This window comes from Spermophilus citellus (assembly GCF_964194105.1).
Source record: "Spermophilus citellus genome assembly, chromosome: 1".
NCBI lineage: Eukaryota > Metazoa > Chordata > Mammalia > Rodentia > Sciuridae > Spermophilus > Spermophilus citellus.
In genome coordinates, this window is record NC_138182.1 from 158,336,079 (window position 1) to 158,358,778 (window position 22,700).

Consider the following 22,700-nt stretch of genomic DNA (forward strand, 5'->3'; position numbering starts at 1 on the left):
TGTGAACTCACTTGTATGCATTGTGAACTATCTGTTGGTGCAGCGACTTGTGGTAGTGTTGGGGTATTTTTGCTGATGATGTCATCGGTGGTACAATTTTTCCAACAAGAGCCATCAATTGGCTTGGTGTATCTTCCTCCCTTCTGCTTGTCATGACAAAGACCTCTCCACAGGTGTGGCTGTATACTGGACCGGTAGTCAATGACGGGTAAGATCCAATTACAATGGTACCAACCTAAGACAGGAGGCTGACGCCCTGAGGTCAGCTCATCCGAAGACGGGTAAGAACCATACGTAGTATTGGACAACCTAAGGCAGGCACGGTCCCTAAGCCACATGCTTGTTGTTTAAACAGAGAGGGGGAGATGTTGAGAGCCACAGCCAAAGGGGCCCCAGCAAACTTCCAGCTGCCAGCTGATGATTGGCTCACAGCGGCCCCAGCAACATCTAGCTGATTGGCTCCTCCACTGAGCTGCTCATTGGGGGACTTCTCTGGCTCCGCCCATGCAACCCAGCCAATCGGCCTCAAGAGCAGGAGGATTGTGGGAGGTGGTGAGGCTTGTGTGGGTGAAAGGCTTGTGGGAAGCCGGTGGTGGCAGTTGGGCTCTGAGGGTTTTTTCCTGAGGAGCTGTTTTGTTTGGTGTTTGTAGTTCTAAAAATAAAGTTAGTTTCTTTTGACAAGTGGCTCCTGAATTGTGCCCAGCCAAACTGCGGCATTGCTCACCTAACACGTGTGAGGTCCTGGGTTCGATCCTCAGCACCACATAAAAAATAAAGGTATTGTGTTCAATTACAACTAAAAAATAAATATTAAACAAATCTCTACTTTCATCACTGAAAATTATAGTGAAGGCTCTAAGCAGGTTAATTAGAGAAGAAGAAATAAAAGGCATTCAAATTAGGAAGTAAAACTATTAACCACTTGCAGATGTCATGATCATGTTTAAAAACAAAGAAACAAACAAAAACCACTAATGAATTCCCTAAAAAAACAACTAAAGAACAAGTTCAACAAGGTTGCAGGATACAAGGTCAATCAATATAAAAAAAACAATTACACTGCTATACACTAGTAATAATCCAAATTTAAATTTTAAAATTCCATTTCTAATAGCACCTAAACCAATAAAGTCCTTAAGAAAACATTAAAAAAAAAAGTTCAAGACTTAGAACTAAAAACTTAAAACAATACTGAAAGAGGGTAGGAACATAGCTCAGTTGTAGAATGCTTGCCTAGCAAGCATCACCAGGTCCACCAAATACAAACAAAACACACACACACATATTTGAAAGAAAATAAAGGAGATCTAAACAAATGCAAAGCCCTCACATGTTCATGAAGTGGAAAGACTTGTTACTATAAATATGGAAATACTTTCCAAATTGTTCTACAGATACAACATAATCCCTAATAAAATCCCAGTTTGGGGCTGGGGTTGTGGCTCAGCATATAAATAAATAAAATAGAAGTCCACTGACAACAAAACAATATTTTTTTAAAAATCCCAGTTTGCTTTTTTGTGGAAATAAGACAAGCTGATCTTAAAATTCATTTGGAAACGAAAGGGTCCCAGAATAGCTAAAGCAATCCTGGGGGTGGGGAGCAAACTTTGAGTTGGAGTACTCAAACATCCCAATGCCAAAACTTACTGCAAAGCCATAGTTGCCAAGACTGTGCTCACACACTTGCACTGACATAAAGACAGATAAATGGATCAATAGAATAGAACTGAGATTGTAAAAACCCAAACATTTACTGTTAACTAATTTTATATTGCAGTAACATGATAATTAATGGAGAAATGGTCTTTTCAATAAATGATACACATAAAAAGAAAATGAAATTGGACCCATCTTACACACACATAACAATTGTGTAAACTGAATCAAAGACCTAAATGTAGGAACAAAATCTATGAAACTCTTTTAAGAGAAAATTCAGGGCTGGGGTTGTAGCTCAGTGGTAGAGCACTTGCCTAGCATATGGAGGAACTGGGTTTGATTCTCAGCACCACATATAAATAAATAAAATAAAGGTCCAGGCTGGGGTTGTGGCTCAGCGGTAGAGCGCCTGCCTAGCGTGTGCAAGGCCCTGGGTTCGATCCTCAGCACCACATAAAATAAATAAAATAAAGGTACTGTGTCCAACTACAAAAAAAAAATTATAAAAAAAATAAATAAAGGTTCATCAACAACTAAAAAATTAAAAAAAAAAAAAAGAAAATTCATCATAAAACTTTTGTCACCTATGATAGCCAATACTATATTAAATATGACACCAAAATCACAATAAAAGAAATAGAAAAATCAGACCTGATCTAAATTAAAAGCCATTTGCTTCAAATCATAAAGCATCAAGAAAGTAAAAAAAAAAAAATTAAAGAACAGGAGGAAAAATTTGCAAATTATCTAAGGAACAAAGGATTTATATAAAGGACACTTGCCACGCCATAGTAAAAAAGCAAATAACCCAACTAAAAAATGGGATAAGCACATGAATAAACATTTCTCCAAAGAAGATATACAAATGACCATAAAGCACATAAAAGATGTTCAACGTTATTAGACACTGTGAAATACGAATCAAATTACCATGAGATACCACTTCACACTATGATGACTATGAAAAGAAAAATAACAAGTACTGGTAAGAATGTAGATAAATTAGAATCTAGTACACCGATGGGAATGTAAGATGCAGCTGCTGTAAAATAATGAAGTGTTTATTGATTCATGAACCTTGAAAACACCACACTAAGTGAAAGAAAACAGACACAAAAAACACATTGTTAAGATTCCACTTACATAAAATATCCAGAATAGGAAATCCACTGAGATAAAAAGTAGACTAGTCATAGGGCTAGGGAAAGGAAAATGTAAAACTGTTTTTAACAGCTATGGGTTTTCTTTTGGGGTTAATGATAAAGTTCTGTAAAAAAGAAAATGGCAAAGATTGTTCAACACTGTATATATAGTGGCAGAGTGCTTGCCTCACATGTGTGTGAGGCATTGGTTCGATCCTCAGCACCACATAAATAAATAAAATAAAGGCATGTGTCCAGCTACAACTAAAAAAAAAAAAAAAAAAAAAAAGCCACTAAATTATACACTTCAAATAGCTAAAATGGTAGACTTTATGTTGTGAATTTTACTTCAGTTTTTAAAAGTGGATCCCCAATTTATTTTTACAACCACAACAAAGAATCAGACTCAAATATTTATTTTTTTTAATTTTAATATTTATTTTTTAGTTTTCAGCAGACACAACAACTTTATTTGTATGTGATGCTGAGGATCGAACCCGGGCTGCACGCATGCCAGGTGAGCTCACTACCCCTTGAGCCACATCCCAGCCCCAGACTCAAATATTTAAGCAGAACAATCTTAACTTTGTTACTAACTTTCAAATCTATTAACTATTCCATTATTCCTAAGGGAGCTATTATATATATATATATTTTTTTTTTAGAGAGAGAGAGAGAGAGAGAGAGAATTTTTAATATTTATTTCTTAGTTCTCGGCGGACACAACATCTTTGTTGGTATGTGGTGCTGAGGATCGAACCCGGGCCGCACGCATGCCAGACGAGCGCGCTACCGCTTGAGCCACATTCCCAGCCCGGGAGCTATTATATATTATCTTAATGCTAAGATTAAGCATTAAGATCTTTCTACTAAAACTACTTCAGGGATAAAAGGCTGTAAATTGAGAGATGCCAATAAAATAGTATACACCCAGATGCTGCCAAGTGACAAAATTATTCCACATATGAATACAAGCACAAATATGAATAAAATTTTTAAATTGATACTTGAAAATCATATTAATGGAGTACCACGTAATGTTTCAATACACATATATATTGTATAATGTTTAAATCAGGTTGATATATCCATTTCCTCATTATTTTTCACTTCTTTATAGTAAAAACTTTCAAAATCCTGTCTTCTAATATTTTGTACGTTTTTACTATCTATAATCACCCTACTATGCAACAGAACACTAAAGCTTCTTGTTCCTGTCTCTTAATAACCCAGATATCAACCTTTCCTCATTCCTCCCATACTTCACTCTCCCAGCCTCTGGGAACCACCATTCCACTCTCAACTTTCACAGAAATCAACATTCTTTTTTTTTTTTTTTTAATTCCACATGAGTGAAATCATATGGTACTTGTCTTTCTGTGCCAGGTTTATTTCACTTAACATAAAGGTCTCGGTACTACTGTGTTGTCACAAACCAGAGTTTCATTCATCTTTATGACTGAATAGTATTCTATTTTATGTTCTACAGGTTGCTTCCATTTCTTGGCTATTACTGCAATGAACATGAGAGTGCAGAACTCTCTTCAACATAATGATTTCATTTCCTTTGGATATATATCCAGGAATGGGACTGTTAAATCATATAAAGGTTCTGTTTTAAATTTTTTGAGGAATTTTCATACTGTTTTGCTTTGCTTGTGGTGCTGAGGATTGAACCCAGGACTTCAAACTTGCTAGGCAAGGATTCTACCATTGGGTTACATGCCCAGTCCCCCAACCATACTGACTTCCATAATAGCTATAATAATTTACATTCCCACAACACGAGTTCCTTTTCTCCACATCTTTTGATGTCTCTTTCTTCAAGTGCTGGGGATGGAACTCAGGGCCTCATTCATGCTAGGCAAACACTCTACCACTGAGGTACACCTCCAGTCCCTGTTTTTTATCTTTTCATTCTTACTGGGGGTAAAAATGATATCTCATTGTGGTTTTGGCTTTCCTTTCCCTAATGATTAATGATGTTGAACATTTTTTTTTCCATATTCCAATTGGCATTGGTGTGTCTTCTTTTTAGAAACATCTATTTAAGTCTATTACCCCTTTTTAAATCAGGTTAATATGGTTTTTTGCTTGTTCCTTATATACTATGAGTATTGACTCCTTGTCAGATATAGTTTGCAAATATTTTCTCCTATTCTGCAAGTTATGTCTTCACTCTGTTGTTTCTTTTGCTGTGCCGAAACTTCTTAATTTGATGTAATACCATTGTCTATGTTTGCTTTCCGCTTCTTGTGTTTGGGGGACCTTGTCCCCAAAAACTTCTTGCTTATTTCAAGGTCCTAAATTGTTTCCTTTAAGTTTTCTTCTAATAATCATAGTTTCAGGTCTCATGTTAAAGAATTTAATTCATTTTTAATTGATTTTTGCAACTGGTAAGAGATAGGAATCTAGTTTCATTCTTTGGCAAGTAGATATCCAATTTTTCTAGCATCATTTATCGAAGACTGTTTTTGCCAAAATCCATGTTCTTAACACTTTTGTCAAAATATGATTGGCTGTAGATATGTGAATTTACTTCTAGGTTCTCTATTCATTAGTTGACATGTCTCTTGTTTTTTTCCCCCAAATATCTTGCCCCCCAACCATATTATTATTATTATTATTATTATTATTATTATTATTATTTGTCGGGGGGGGGCGGTAGTGGAAATTAAACCCAGGAATGTTTAACCAGAGCCATATCCCCAGACTTCCCCCCGCCAGACAGGGTCTCACTAAGTTGCTTAGGGCCTTGTTAATTGATGAGGCTGGCTTAAGACTTGTGATCCTCCTGCCTCAGCCTTCAGAGTCACTGGAATTATGCGCCACCACACCTGGCTTCACCTTTTGTGTTTTTACTACTACAGCTTTGTTGCATATTTTGAAGTCAGATAGTAAAATGCTTCCTGCTTTGTTCTTTTTGCTCAAGATGGCTCTGGCTATTTAGGATATTTTGTGATTTCATACAAATTTTAGGATTATTTTTTCTAGTTCTGTGAAGAATGTCATTAGTATTTTCATAGATTGCACTGAATCTGTAGATTGCTTTGGGTAGTATGGATATTTTAATATTGATCTGTCTAATCCAGGAACACTGAATTTTATTCCACATTTCTATGTTCTCTTCAACTTCTTTCATCAATGTTTTATAGGTATCATTGTAGAAGTCTTTCACCTCACCAGGCATGGTGACACATGCCTGTAATCCCAGCAGCTCGGGAGGCTAAAGCAGGAGGATCAGCAACCTAGCAAGGGCCTAACCAACTCAGCGAGACCCTATCTATAAATAAAATGTAAAAAAGAGCTGCAGTTGGGACTCAACAGTTAAGTGCCCCTAGGTTTAATCCTCAGTAACCAAAAAAAAAAAAAAAAAAAAAAAAAAGGTTTTCACCTCTTTGAATTTATTTGATTTCTCAACAATTGTTGGTGTATAAAAAAAGCTACTGATTTTTATACACTGATTTGTATCCTGCAACTTTGTTGAGTACGTTTATTAGTTCTAATAGTTTTTTAGTGGAGTTTTAGGGGTTTTCTAAATATAAGATCATATCATCTACAAATAGTGACAATTTGTAGCTGGTGCAGTGGCATGTGTGTATAACCTGGTCACTTGGGAGACTGAGGCAGGATGACCACAAGTTTAAGGCCAGCCTCAGCAATTTAGAGCTCTCCTGGGTTCAATGCCCCAGTAGCCAAAAAAAAAAAAAAAAAAAAAAAAAAAAAAAAGTGACAATTTAACTTATTTTCCAATTTGGATGCCCTTTCTTTTTCTTGACTGCTTGTTCTGGCAAGCATATGTTGAATAAAAGTGATGAAAGTGGGCATTTTTGTCTTGTTTCAGATCTAACCTTTCAGAAAACAAAACTGTTGGCTTATTATAAATAACCTTTATTATGTTTAGGTGCATTCCTGTCAAGAGCTATCCATGGACTATGTGTGGACCAAACCAGCATAGCAGCCAGTGAATAGGAAAATCTGGTATGTGGGATTTCCAGTGGTAATCCTTATGGTTAAGACCACCCAGATACATGTGAATTTCTATTCAGCTTCTGCCAGGTCCCACAAAGCACAGGAGATGGGCTGACCTGCTGTAGCCACAGAGATGGGTGCAGCTTCCCAAGATGCTAATCATGGCTTCAAGACACCATGAAGCAAGACTCCACCCTGAAACCTTATCCCTGCCTTTGATGTACTCTCTTAAATAAACCACTAGAGCCATTTTTTAATTGTTCAGCTCCAACTCCTTTGTGGGCTGGACCTATTAGGCACTCCATGCCTTTCAAAACTAATGCTTTGTCTTATTTCTTCACTAAATATTTCAGACTTTATTTTCTCAGGTGGCTTATCCCCTACTAAACAGGAAAAATTACGCTGGTGAGGTGGTGGCCACCTTGCGATACATCCCTTCTATACCCAACTTGTTTAACATTATATATCATGTTTTTCGTACTTCATTATGATGATATGGTGTCTCGTATTCATTGACTTGCATACATTAACCATCCTTGCATCTCTAGGATGAATCCCACTTGATATGTACAATAATCTTTTTTTTTTTTCAGCGCTGGGATTGAACTCAGGTGCATCATACCACTGAGCTACATCCCCAGCCCTTTTAACTTAGTTTTGAGACAAAGTCTCACTAAGCACTAAGTTTCAGATGCTAACCTCAAACTGTCAGTCCTTCTACCTCAGTCTTCTGAGTGCTGGGATAACAGGCATGCATCACTGCTCCCAGCAAACAATCTTCTTAATGTGCTGTCAGATTCAGTTTGCTAGTCCTTTGTTGAAGATTTTGGGTCCTTTATTCATCAAGGATATTGGCAAGCAATTTCTTTTTTTGTTGTGGTCTTATCTGGTTTTGGTATTAGGATAATGCTGACCTTGTAGAATGTGCTTGGAAGCATTCCTTACTCTTCTATTTTTGGAATAACTTGAGAACAACTGATATTAATTCTTCCTTATGTTTGGTAGAATTCAGCAGTGAATCCATCTGATCCTGTGCTTTCCTTTGATGACAGACTTTTATTACTGGTTCAATCTCATTCCTTGTTAATGATGCATTCAGGTTTTCTATTTCTTCATGATTCAGTCTTGATAAGGTGTTAAGTATTTAGGAATCTATCCATTTCTACTAGGCTATCCAAACTATTATCAAACTGTTGGCATACAATTTTCATAATAATATCTAAAATTTTTTTGTATTTCTGTGTTGTCAGTTGTAACATCTCCCTTTTCATGTAATTTTATTTGAGTCTTCTGTTTCTTAGTCAGTTAAGGGTTTATTTTGTTTATCCTTTCAAAAAACTCAGTTCATTCATTCTTTCCTTCTACTAATTTTAGGTTTAGATTGTTCTTGGTTCTCTAGTTCCTTGAGATACAGTGATAGGTTGTTTATTTGTGATCTTTCAGTTTTTTGATATAACATTTAATGCCTATAAACTTCCCTCTTAAAACTGCCTTTGCTTTATCTTATAGGTTTCAGTATATTGTATCTCCACTTCCATTTATTCTAAGTATTTCACAAATTTCCTTCTTGATTTTTTTCCTTGATTCATTGGTTGTTCAAAAGTAAGCTGTTTAATTTCCATGTATTTGTACAGTTTTCAAATTTTTTCTTGTTATTAATGTCTAACCAAAAAAAGAATCTCAACAGTATTTCAAATTTATCAAATTTGTTGAAACTTGTTTTGTGGTCTATAATAAGGTCTATCCTAGAGAATGTTCTACATGTTATTGAGAAAAAATTACATTTAGCAGCTGTTGGATAGAACATTAAGATCCATTTGGTCTAAGGTGCAACTTAACTCTCCTGATTTTCTGTTGCTTTTCCATCTAGATGATCTATCCATTGCTGAAATTAAGGGTCAAAGTTCCCAACTATTATTGTAATACAGTCTCTCTCTCCATTTAGGTCTACACATATTTGCTTATATATCTGGGTGCTTCAATACTGGATACATATATATTTAAAATTATTTCCCCTTTTATCATTATATAAGGACCTTCCTTGTCTCTTTTTGCTGTTTTTGATTTAAAGTCTATTTTATTTGACATAAATATGGCTATTCCTGCTTCCTTTGGGGGTAGGGTACGGGGATTTAATCCAGGAGCACCTAACCACTGAGCCACATCCCCAACCCATTTAATTTTTTATTTTTGGAAGACAGGTCTCATTAAGTTTCTTGCTAAGTTGCTGAGACTGGTCTCAAACTTGCTATCCTTGTGTCTCAACCTCCCAAATCACTGGGATTATAGGCAAGCATCACCGCACCTGGCTCTTGCTTCCTTTGGTGTTCATTTGCATGGAATATCTTATTCCATCCCTTCACTTTAAGTCTATGTGTGTCCTTAGAGGTAAAACAAGTTTCTTGTAAGCAATATACAGTTGAGTCTTTATTTTTTATCCATTCAGTCACTCTTTGTCTTTTAATCAGAGAATTTAATCCATTTATATTCAAGATAATTATTGATAGTAAGATCTTTCTATAGACATTTGTAACTTATTTTCTAGTTTCATTGTAGTTCCTGTCTTTCTTTCACACATACCCCTTATAGTCTATCCTTTGTGTTTAAGTGACTTACTGTAATAGTGTGTTTTGACTCCTTGCTTATTATTTTTCAGTTCTCTATTATAGATTTCTGCTTTATGGTTATCAGTAAAACTAACAAAAAATCTTTGATTAGGGCAAATTATTCTGAAATGACAGCAATTTAACATGATCCTAAAGATAGAAAAAGGAACAAAAGAAAATATACCAATAAGAAAACTCCACATTTGCTACGTTTGTACTCCTCCATTCCTCTCAGCATTCTTTTTAATTTATCTTTTATATTTTTTACTGTGCTGGGACTTGAACTGTGGGCCTCATTCATGCTAGGCTATTGTCTACCACTTAGCTATCCACCAGTCCTCATATTTTCAATTTCTGATATCCCATTTTATATCTTTCTATAATTGCCTATTTTCTAACACATTAATGTAGCTACTAATACATTTTTTTGCTTTTAAGACTTCACATTAAAGTTATAAATTGTACAGTATACTTATGATATTAAAGCATTCTGGATTTGTTTGTACAAATACTCTTATTAGTAAATTTAATACCCTTCCATGTTTTTTTCTTACTCATTAACATCCTTTCATTTAGTTTGAAGAACTTTAATATTTCTTGTAGGACAGATCTGGTGGAGATATAGTCTCTCAGCTTTTATTTGTCTGGGAATGTCTTTATCTCTCCTTTACTTCTAAAGGATAACTTTGCTAAGTACAGTATTCTCAGGTGACAATATTTTTTTTTTTCCTTCAGTACTGTGAAAACCTTATGCCACTCTCTCCTCTTCTGTAAGAGTTCTGCTGAGAAGTCTGCTGTCAGGTAAATTGGGACATTCTTATGAATTATTTGTATCTTTTCTCTTACAACCTGAGAATCTTCTCTATCACCTTTGAGAGCTTGACTTTCAGATGTCTTGGGGAAAAATACTTATTTTTCTGTTCTTAATATATATTTTTAAATGACAAGCCTTGAAGAAATAAATCACACAGAAAAGATCAAAAAATTAAACTACATATCATTTTTTGCAGTGTGTGGTGCTAGGGATCAAACTGAGGGACTTGCATATACTAGGCAAGCACTGTACCACTGAGCTACATCCCCACTTTTCTGTATTTAAATAACAGAATTGAGAAATAACTATAGCATATGTAACACAAGATTAGCTACATATAAATTGATAATAAAACATTTGCTGATAATTAAACACAAACTGTCTGCTATGGTTTGAATGCATCCTGCCAAAATTCATGCATTGAAATCTAGTCACTAATTGGTTGATATTAAGAGGAGAACCTTAGAGAAATAGGTCATGAAGGTAGAATGAGAATGTGAATTAGATGAATGCCCTTATAAAAGAGGATTGAGAGAACTTGTTTGCCCCTTTTGCTTTCTCCCATTTAAGAATGCAATAAGAAATCAAGGCAGACAGCAAGCCCTCACTAGACACCAATCTGCTGGGGCCTTGTTCTTGGGATTTTCTGGCCTTCAGAACTATAAGTAATAAATTTTTATTGTTCATAAACTACCTAGTCTAAGATATTTTATTACTGAAGCAAAAAGGAACTAAGATACTATCAATTCACAAGAGAAAAGAAAGCAAACATGAAATGCAAATATATGGAATCTATCAAGTTATCATTACATAAAACAAATAGGATATATTTTTACTTTCTAGATTAAAAAATTTAATTTTATATTAATTCACAAATAGTATAGTTTTCTAAACAGTAGACTACAAGAAAAAATGGAAAATACATACACAACTTTGTACAAATGGTACCATATTCTTCAGTTTTAACCACTCACCTTTCCTTACCTTGGTAGGATTCAGATGCTTTACACCTTTACTCAAACATTCGATAAAACCCATGATCATTTTATAACTTAAAAATATATTGCAGTATTTTGTAGTTTTTAGTCTATAAGTCCTACACGACGTGTTTTGTTGAATTTATAACCCAAGTGTTTTTGTTTTGGTTTGGTTTTCAGGGTTCTTTTGGGTTTTCTGATGTATATGTACTTGTCTTTATCTAGTGGACTTTAGTAGGGAAATTAAGGTGAATTTTCAAGGCTATTTGGACTGATCTCAAATTGTCACACTTCAAAACATAACATATTATATCAAACACTCTCTTCTAGTAATTAATGGTGGTAGACACCTGTAATCCCAATGACTCAGGAGGATCACCAAGTTTGAGGTCAGCCTCAGCAACTTGGTAAAGCACTAAGCAACTCAGCAAGAACTTGTCTCAAAATAAAAAGGATTGGGGATATGGCTCAGGAGTAAAGTACCCCTGGGCTAAGTGCTTAGTACCAAAAATAAATAAATATGAAAAATAAAATAAAAAATAAACTAAGGCCTAAATTTCTGGGTGAAATGAGAACACTGTAGAATATAAGATAGGGTCTCACTAAATTGCTTAGGGCCTCACTAAATTGCTAAGGCTGGCTTTGAATTTGCAATCCTCCTGCCTCAGCCTCTGGAGCCACTAGGATTACAGGAATACACCACCATGCCTGACTTGAAAATCCAGATTTGAAACAAAGAAATAAAATTATATTTTCATAAGCAATGATCTTTTATATAGAAAAACCTAAGGAATCCACTAAAAATGATTAAAACTAAGAAATGAGTTCAGCAATATTATAGCACACAAGATCAATATAAAAAAAAATAAACTATTTCGGGGCTGGGGATGTGGTTCAAGCAGTAACGCGCTCGCCTGGCAGACACAGGGCCACTGGGTTCCATCCTCAGCACCACATAAAAATAAAAAGTAAAGATGTTGTGTCCATCGAAAACTGAAAAATAACTATTTAAAAAAATCTCTCTTCTCTTTAAAAAAATCAAAATAAAATAAAATAAACTATTTCTACACATGTGCAATAAACAATCTGAAAATGAAACAAGAAAGCAATCCCAATACTTAAACATTTCATTTTAATAAGAAAAGATATGTTGGGAGCTGCCCTGGATGAACACACCATTAAGTCCTGATGCAGGGGGCTCTGACCAATTACTACATTTAGGACAGACTGGGCGTTGTCCCAGCTCAGATAGCAAGGTGTGGCTCCAGGTGCAGGCGTCACCCTCAGGTTGAGTTACATTCACCTGATCCTTTGTAATCCTACCCCTGTGCCCTTTTTGGGATGGAATGTTCAATGGAACCTCCCCCTTGTGTGTCCCCTATATAAGAATAAAGAATTCCAGTGGTTCCCTCTCTTTCCACAGACCCTTAAGGTCTCAGAGCTCTCCCCAGATTATTGAAAAGGTACTTCTGTGTGGTTGTGTGCTTTTTTTGTCGTTTTCTTAAGTTATTGAAATAGTCAGATTTTGTGAACCCAGCATTAGATTGCCAATGGTGATAGATGTGCAAAACTTGACTTAGTATCAGATGGCAATGTTCTCCAAATAGATAAACAGGTTCAACACAATCCCCAATAAATCCCAGGTGGTTGTTCTGTGGAAATTGACAAAATAGGGGTTGGGGTTGTGACTCATCGATAGAGCCCTCACCTCACCTGAGCCACACCCTGGGTTCAATCCTCAGCACCATATAAAAATAAATAAGTGAAATAAAGGTATTGTGTCCAACCACAACTAATAAATAAATAAAAAGAAATTGACAAAATACTTCCAAAATTCACATGGAAATGCAAGGGTCCCAGAATACTTCAAAACAATCTTGAAAATGAAAAACCAAGTTAGAAGATTCATACTTTCCAATTTCATAATCTACTGCAAAGCTACCATGATCAAGAATTTGTGGCACTGGCATAAGAACAGATATATGGGGCTGGGGTTGTAACTCAGTGATGGAGTGCTTGTCTAGCATGAGTGAGGCACTGGGTTTGATTCTTAGCACCACATACAAATAAATAAAGTTCTATCAACAACTTAAAAAATGAAAAAAAAGAACAGATAAATGGATCAAAGGAATAGATTTAAAAGTCCAGAAACCCATGCTCTCATTTACAGTCAACTGATTTTCAACAAGGCCACCACAAACACTCAATGGACAAAGAATAGTCATTTTAATCAATGGTGTTGGGACACTGCTTAACCAGATGCAAAAGAATGAAACTGGACTCCTACCATACAAAAATTAGTTCAATTAAAAACTTAAGTTTAGGGCTGGGGATGTGGCTCAAGCGGTAGCGCGCTCACCTGGCATGCGTGCGGCCCGGGTTCGATCCTCAGCACCACATACAAACAAAGATGTTGTGTCCGCCAATAACTAAAAAATAAATATGAAAATTCTCTCTCTCTCTCTCTCTCTCTCTCTCTCTCTCTCAAAAAAAAAAAAAAAAAAAAAAACTTAAGTTTAGGGGCTGGGGATGTGGCTCAAGAGGTAGCGCGCTTGCCTGGCATGCGTGCAGCCCAGGTTCGATCCTCAGCACCACATACAAACAAAGATGTTGTGTCCGCCGAAAACTAAAAAATAAATATTAAAAATTCTCTGTCTCTGTCTGTCTCTAAAAAAAAAAAAAAACTTAAGTTTAAAAACTAAACCTAGAAAACTCTTAGAAAGGCGGGTATAATCTCCAACAAACTGAAATTAAGTAATTGTATTTTAGAAATGACATCATAAGCACAAACAATAAAATAATAAAATAGGTAAATTGGACATCAAAAATGAAAAACTTGGGCTGCGGTTGTACAGCACTTGTCTGGCATTGGTGGGGCACTGGGTTCGATCCTTGGCACCACATAAAAATAAATGAAAGGCATTCTGTCCATCTACAACTACAAAACAAAAAAATTTTTTTTAATTAAAAACTTTAGGGCTGGGTCTGTGGCTCAGTGGCAAAACATTTACATGCTAGGTAAGTATGTAACTGTAATCCTTAGCACTGCATACAAAAATAAAATAAGGGCATGCTGTCTTTAATGGTCAATTTGAATCATCAACTTGACTGGATTAAGGTACACCAAGGATTACAGGGATTATGGGTGTGTTGATGAAGGTGTGTCTAGAAATGAATGGCATGTGGGATAGCCAGCTGAAATGGAGACCTTTCCTAAACATGGGTGGCACCATCCAATAGGATGATGGCTTGGATGGGATAAAATTTGGAAGAACAAGTAAGCAGTAGCAGATGCAAGCTCCAGTCTTCTTGAACTGGTTCTTGATTATTGCCGAAATCCTCTGAGGATATCCAACTCTTGCTTCTTCATTCTTCCAAAGTGGATTCTCCAAAAGCCTTCAGTCTCGGACTAAGGTTGCACCATTGATCCCTCTTGCTCTGGGGCTTCAGCCTCTTGGACTACACAGCTACTGGTTCTTCCAGCTCTCCAGCCTGCAGACAGCCATTGTGGACTATCCAGCTTCTGGTCAAATAAGCCAACCCAATAAGTCCCCCTTTTATAATTTACTTTGTGTTGATTCTGTTCCTCTAGAGAATCCTAACTAATACACTATACATCTACAACTACAAAAAAAAAAAATTAAAAACTTTAGTGCTTACCAGAACAATATCGAGAAAGTGAAAAAGTAAAAGAAAAGCCCACAAAACTCGAGAAATTGTTTTGTAGTTTACCTATCTAATAAGGGAACTGTATCTAAATACATAAAAAAAACTCACCTAACCTAACTCAATAATAAAAAAACTCGGAAAAAAAAAAGACTAAATAAAAATTAGCCAAAGGATCTAAATAGAGAGTTCCCCAAAGATTTTTCACAATGAATATTCAGTGCCACTAGCCCTAAGGGAAATGCAAATCAAAAACAATAAGACACCACTTTGGGCTGGGGATGTGGCTCAAGCGATAGCGAGCTTCCCTGGCATGCGTGCGGCCCGGGTTCGATCCTCAGCACCACATACAAAGATGTTGTGTCCGCCGAAAACTAAAAAATAAATATTAAAATTCTCTCTCCCTCCCTCCCTCCCTCCCTCTCTCCTCTCTCTCTCTCTCCCCCCCTCTCAAAAAAAAAAAAAAAGACACCACTTCACACCTACTTTGATGGCTAGACTCAAAAAGACAGTAACAAGTGTTGGTGAGGATGTGGGAAAACTTGAAACCTTCATACACTACTGATCAGTCACTTTGGAAAAAATCTAACAGTTCCTCAGTAAGTTAAAATTAGAGACACTATACCATTCAACTATTCTAATCCTATTTATTTATTTTCCATGCGACATGAAAACATATGCCTTTGTAAAAACTTGTACACAAATGTTGATAGAAGCATTAGTCATAAGAAAAACCACAAAATGAAAGCAATCTAAATCTAAATATCCATCAACTGATAAATAAACAAAATGTGGTATATACACACAATGGAATATGATTCAACAATAAAAAAGAATGATACAATATAGATGAAGCTTAAAAATATGCTAAGTTAAAAAAAAAAACACCAAAGGAACACATATTATGATTCCATTTGTATGAAATACCCAGATCAGGAAATCAATCAAGTCAAAAAGTAGATTAGTAGCTGGGCACAGTGGCATACACCTGTAATCCCAGCAGCTCAGGAGGCTGAGACAGGAGGATCACTATTTTAAAGCCAGCCTCAGAAACTGAGCGAGGCCCTAAGCAATTCAGCAAGACCCTTTCTCTAAATAAAATACAAAATAGGGCTAAAGATATGGCTCAGTAGTTGAGTACCCCTGAGTTCAATTCCTGATATTCCCCCCACCCCAAAAAAAAAAGTAAATTAGTGATTGTTTAGGCTGGAGTGGAGGGACTAAGAGTTGTAGAGTTTCTTTTAAGGAGAAGAAATGTTCTAAAATTCATTGCAGTAATGGCTACACAACTCTGAATATATCAAAAGTGATCAAATTGCACAGGGTATTGGGTGAATTATATGATATACAAAATATACCTCAATAAATTGTCTAAAAGAAATGAACATCTGGTGATCCAACTCAGAACATCAGTTACCAATTGTATTAAGTAGGAAGGGCACAAGCCTTGAGGTGCTGGAAATGTTGATTTGGGTGGTAATTACATGGGTGTACACATCAAGTCATACAGTTAAGACTGAGTCACTTCACTATAAGTCACTGATACCTTAATAAAATTTTTAAAAATAGTAAGATAGGGGGCTGGGGATGTGGCTCAAGTGGTAGCGCGCTCGCCTGGCATGCTTGCGGCCCAGGTTCAATCCTCAGCACCACATACCAACAAAGATGTTGTGTCCGCCGAGAACTAAAAAATAAATATTAAAAATTCTCTCTCTCTCTCTCTCTCTCTCTCTCTCTCTCTCTCTCTCTCTCTCTCCTCTCACTCTCTCCTCTCTCTCTTTAAAAAAAAAATTTAAAAAAAATAGTAAGATAGGTGTGGTGGCACTTGCATATAATCCCAGCCACTTGGGAGGCTGAGGCAGGAGGATTACAAATTCCAGGCCAATCTCAGCAATTTAGCAAGAACTGTTTTAAAAAATAAAAAGAACTTGGATTGTAGCTCAGTGGTAAAGCTCCCTGGACTCAATCCCTAGTACCCCCAACAAAATAATATATATGCAACAAGTGAGTACTTCAACTAATCCTAAGAAAAGTACATCTGGGGCTGGGGATGTGGCTCAAGCAGTAGCGCGCTCGCCTGGCATGCGTGCGGCCCGGGTTCGATCCTCAGCACCACATACCAACAAAGATGTTGTGTCCGCCGAGAACTAAAAAAAATAAATATTAAAAATGCTCTCTCTCTCTCTCTCCCCTCTCTCACTCTCTCTTTAAAAAAAAAAAAAAAAGTACATCTAACTATTATAGGGAAACAGGTTCAGAAAGGTAACTTCCCCAGGGGTAGGGATGAAGCTCAATTGTAGAGCACCTGCCTAGCATGTGCAAAGCCTTGGGCTCAATTTCCAGTATCAAAAAAAGATCGAAGGAGCACACACACACAAACTTGCCCAAAAGAAGGCACTTACACTTTTGGCTCCTGACTCCAATATTCCACTACCTTTAAATCTCCTCTAAGTAGAACTGCTACTTGATGCATGGTACGTACACATAAATAATATTTGCTGAATACATGAGTACCATAAAGCACACATTTAAATTATTAAATTCTATTTAAAAGTGGCGGGGTTTAGCTGAGTGGTAGAACAAGTACTTAGTATGTACAAGGCCCTGAGCTCCAGCCCCAGCACTTGAATAAATAAATAAATGCACAGAGGGACAAAATTAAAGGTACAGAAGAATGTAGCTAAAGAAAGTTACATGGAAAATCTAAAACTTATAGATATGCTTAAATTTAAGATAACAGTATGAACAGAACTTAGAAGTGGGGATTAGTATGGGAGAAGACTAGAGCAATAATAATGCTCTAGGAAAATATCTTGTATAGCGTTACCAACTTATTAAACATTTCCTGTACCACTGAGTTATTTAAACCAATATGCTCAAATTTTTTTTATTTTTTTATTGTTGGTTTTTCAAAACATTACATAGTTCTTGACATATCATATTTCACACTTTGATTCAAGTGGGTTATGAACTCCCATTTTACCCCATATACAGATTGCAGAATCACATCAGTTACATTTCCATTGATTTACATATTGCCATACTAGTGTCTGTTGTATTCTGCTGCCTTTCCTATCCTCTACTATCCCCCCTCCCCTCCCCTCCCCTCCCCTCTTCTCTCTCTACCCCTCTACTGTAATTCATTTCTCCCCCTTGTATTATTTTTCCCTTTCCCCTCACTTCCTCTTGTATGATCAAATTTTAATAGCAAGGGTAGCTATACCAGCAAATACATATAATTTCTTAAAGGCATATAAATAAGTACCCTTCTCCCTAGCATAACTACTGTGGGATTAATGTAGGTTTTCAAAGAATCACAGCAAATAAGGGGTCAATAAGAAGCATTAGAGAATAGAGGCACCCCACAAATTCAAATACCAAAATTACAATGCTTTGTGAGATTTAGCCACACTAAGTTCCTATTTTCACAGAAATTCTAAGAGTAAAAAAGGTCACTGACTGGCAAATTTAAACAAGCAAGCCAGCATACAGTTCAACTACTTTTTTTTTCTTTCAAGATGAAGAGCTCAGGGCTGAGTTGTGGCTCAGTGGTAGAGCGCTCACCTAGTATGCATGAGGCACTGGGTTCTATCTTCAGCACCACATAAAAATAAAGATACTGTGTCCACCTAAAACTAAAAAATAAACATTTAAGGGAAAAAAAAGATGAAGAGATCACAAAATAATGGCTTATCTTCACTTATTTGAACTGAGGCTATAGCATTAATTACCAATAGCTGCTTATGAAAAAGGAATCAAGTCTGGATGCAAACAGCAACTTCTTAACCACAACAGTGAGGAATAAAATATCTCTTAGAAGAATTTACAAACAGGAAAGGTGACCCAATAAATCATCTGTTTCACAGGTAGCATTTTTGGTGGTGTCCTTGAAAATCCCCAATTTGGAATATTATTTGTCATTTTTTTAGCACATCCATCATACTGATCTATTTGAAGAACAATCACTGACAAGATAATTTAAAATCCTGACATTCTAGATACTAAATCTGTCAAAACAGTTTTGAAAGCTTGTGGGGAAGGGTTGGGTAGGGACGTTAAGAACAATTCTTTATGAATGACTGACTCTCACCCCTAAACCAATCAGTATTCAAGAAATTTAGTATCAAGCTCTTTATCAACTGGTTACAATGAGCTTGACTGTTTCTGTAACTAGGAAGAGAAAAAGGAAAATGAACATCTATACACATACACACACAAACACCTGATACCTTGTTTCCTAGTTTATAGTCAGCCTCAGTTTAGGACAAGTGTGTAACAGAATCTAAACACACTTTGAGCAATAATTAAAGCTATCGTTTACTGAATCCTTGGACACTGTTCTAGGTACTTCAAACACATACGGTGGTTATTCCTCCCACTAACTGGTGGATACCCATACCGCTATTTAATGGGTGAGGAAACTTACTCGGTTGTTACGCTGGTAAATGACTATACTGGGAATTGAAACTCACTACTTCTGATTCCAAAAACGGGCTTTCCTTGATTCAACTACAAAGCAGAGCCTTCCGTGTCAGAAAAAAAAAAAAAAAAAATAGAGAAGCATATCTTTTCATTCTTTCCTGTGTTACTGATGTCTCGGTATGATTTAGTGACTAAACGCAATACTGGAGTCAGGCTATCTGAATTCAACTCCAGTTCCATCACTGACAAGCTGTAAGTCTTCCTATTTCATAAGGAGTCTATTTCATAAATGCGTGCTTGTAAAAAGCTTAAATAGTGCCTGCCATCGAATGTAGGGGAATCACACCAGCTCTGTTGGAGGGGGTAAGTGGTACGTGAATATAAGGTTTCCAAAGGGGGGGACGGATTCTGGGCAATGAACTAGTAGAACAAGTTATCACATGACAATCAAAAGTAACCTGGCGGGAGAAAGAAGGAGCGAGGAGTCAGCGGCGGCGGAGGAGCCTAGTCGCCCTACTCCAGCAGAGGTCCGCGGGAGGCGGCGGCGGGGAGTACGACGTGAGCAAAAAGACCCCGGAGTCTTTTGGAGATGAACGAGAAGTGGAGATAAGTATGCTCGGGAGGATGAAGGCCGCCGTCCGGGTGTGAGGGGGTCCGGCCAGGCACCCTAGGGCGGAAGCCCACCCGGCCATCCCAAGAGGCCTTGCTCACGGGCAGTAACAGTCCACCCCAGAGTCCGGTGCGGCCGGCCAGAGCATTCGGAGGGGCCCACCGGCGTCGGGAAAGGCCCGCCACGGCGTGGGGAGCGGCCTACCTCGGCGTCGGGAAGCGTCTCTGCGGGTGAGAAGTGGGCTGTGGCCCCGCCGAAGCCGAGGAGGAGGCGGGAAGAGGGCGGGCTGAAGGTCTGCGGAGGCGGCAGGTACTCACCGGCCGGCGCGCGCCGCTCCGCAGAACCCCTCCTCCGGGACGCTGGGGGTCGCGAGAGGCTGCAGCGCGTCAAGAGTTGGGGAACGTCGGGCGCGCGCCAAACCGAGGCACCCCGGGCTCGAGAAGCGATCTCTAGACCCGCGCAGGCGCGGGCGACTGTGGACGCAACCAACCTGGCCACAGGGGAAAGCCGCGGGATGTACCAACTGCATGAAACGGGGCACGCGGCAGTCCTGGCCCCTCTGGTGCGCTCTCTGGCCCCGTGGTTTGAAAGGACTCGGCGGCAGTGGTTTGAGAGGAAATCAAGCGGTAGCCCTTTGGCCCCCAAATCACTTCCATGAATCCTTCGAAGTCGGCTCTGCAACATCAAGCCGCCTCTTGCCCTTTATTTGGAGGTATCCGAATTATTGCGTTCACATAACTACTTACTATCTCCTCTGTGGTTAAGTGTCACCGTCTGATCCTTTCAGTAGAGGTAGGGAATCGCAGAAACGAAACTCAAGACTACCAGGTGGAAGTGTAGGATTAAAACCGCCACTTTTGAGAACAATTCGACTTGATGGAATTGAAAATGCCTGTTTTGCCGGGCGCGGTGGCTCATGTGTGTAATCCCAGCGACTGGAGAGGCTGAGGCGGGAGGACCACGAGTTCAAGACCAGTCTCGGCATTTAGCGAGACCCCGTCTCAAATTTTTAAAAAGTAAATAAATAATTTGAATGCTTGCCGACCTAGCAATTTCACTTCCAGGAATATACAGAAAGAAATTTATTCAAGAATGCAAAAGAAGATATGTTTCAAGAAACCTGCTTCCTTGTTCAAAAAAAAAAAAAAAAAAAACTGCGAACAGAGGAAATGCCCAATATTCAGATGAAAATCAATAAAACAATAATATGTAGATGAAAGAAGTTTGAAAAAATGTTCTTATGATAAGACAATACAACTAATAAATGATTCCTATACTTTTTTTTTTTTTTTTTTTTTTTTTTTTGGTATCAGGGATTGAACTCACCAGCACTTAACCACATCCCCAGCCGGTTTTTATTTTTTATTTTGAGGCAGGTCTCCCTAAATTGCTGAAGCTGGCTTTGAACTTGCCATCCTCCTGCCTCAGCCTCCCATGCAACTGGGATTATAAACATGCACCACACACCCAGCCTTATACATAAGGTTTGATAGCTCCTAACAACCTGAGTTATTGAAATAGTAACATACCAACAAATATGTGCACTGTGAAATGACCTATGTAGACTTAGAAATCGGGAAGAAACTGGGTATGGTGGGGCATTGTAAGGGTTCGGGGAATCCTTGGAGAAAGAGACCACAAGAGACCAGCTTCATGCAATGAGCAGGAGGGAGTTTATTGAAGAGGATCCTAATTCAGCTCGCTGAGGCTCAAGGCTCACTCAGGAAGGGAGAGTGGCCCAGAGCAGAGGTCAAGCATACATCAGAACAAATCATCATGAGGTGCGGGAAAATTGAACAACAACTCAGAGACATGATTAGCACATTCATTGGCGGGAACAGGTGGGGGGGGGGTGATTGGTCACTCCTAAGCAGGGTACACATTCAAACTGATTGGTTTGGGCCCTGTGACAAACTGCACAGGGCCCTAGGCTAAATGGCCAGTAGGGCAGTTGTTCTATCTCAGGAATTTCAGGTTCTGGGTGTAGCAGAGGAACTTAACAATACCTAGTCTTTTACATTTTAATTCAAGCTTTGCAGCTTAGAAACTTTACAATTCCCGGTCTTTTACATTTTAATTTAGGCTTTGCAATTTAGAAGCTTTACAATGCCCAGTCTTTTACATTTTAATTCAGGCTTTTGCAGGTTAGAATCAGCTTAGAAATTTTACCTTTACATTATGACTGTAATTACATCAACTCGGGAGGCGGAGGTGGGATGATCATAAACTAGAGGCCAGGGGCTGGGGATGTGGCTCAAGCGGTAGCACGCTCACCTGGCATGCGTGCAGCCTGGGTTCGATCCTCAGCACCACATACAAACAAAGGTGTTGTGTCTGCCGAAAACTAAAAAATAAATAAATAAAATTCTCTCTCTCTCTCTCTCTCTCTCTCTCTCTCTCTCTCTTTAAAAAAATAAATTAATTAATTAGAGGCCAGCCTCAGTAATTTAGGCCTAAGCAACTTAGTGAGACCCTGTCTCAAAAAATAAGAAAGAAAGAAAGAAGAAAAAAAAAGGTTGGGGATGCAGCTAAGTGGTTTAACATCCATAGGTTCAATTCCTGGACACCAAAAAAAAAAAAAAAAAAAGTGGGGGAGTTACATATTTTGTGGTTCATAATTTGTGGGGAAAAAATGTATAAAAGTATAGGATGGATGATGGATGGATGGATGAATTCACATTATGGTAATGGTATAATGATATGAAGATGGTAAAGGAGGAAGCAAAGAAGGGGGAACAAAAGGTACTTAAGATAGATATCAGATTTCTTTTAGAAAAGAAAAACCTAGGGCTGGGTTTAGTGGTAGAGAGTATGTTTAGCATGTGCTAG

General features: G+C 37.8%; 1 protein-coding gene across 3 annotated transcripts in view; it reads right to left on the reverse strand.

The window, feature by feature from the left end:
- UIMC1 (ubiquitin interaction motif containing 1) overlaps positions 1-20,621 on the reverse strand; it is a 123,942-nt gene extending 103,321 nt beyond the window's left edge. Inside the window, exon 1 of one of the 3 annotated variants that reach the window (XM_081307268.1) lies at positions 20,076-20,331. Coding sequence is in view for 2 of the 3 variants with exons in the window: in XM_081307266.1 (XP_081163392.1) it covers positions 20,189-20,555 (367 nt within the window). In the remaining variant the exon portion in view is untranslated. Of the gene's footprint in view, positions 1-20,075 lie in introns of all 3 variants that reach the window. The other 2 variants (XM_081307266.1, XM_081307267.1) reach the window with 2 other exon arrangements.
- Positions 20,622-22,700: the final 2,079 nt, after the last annotated feature.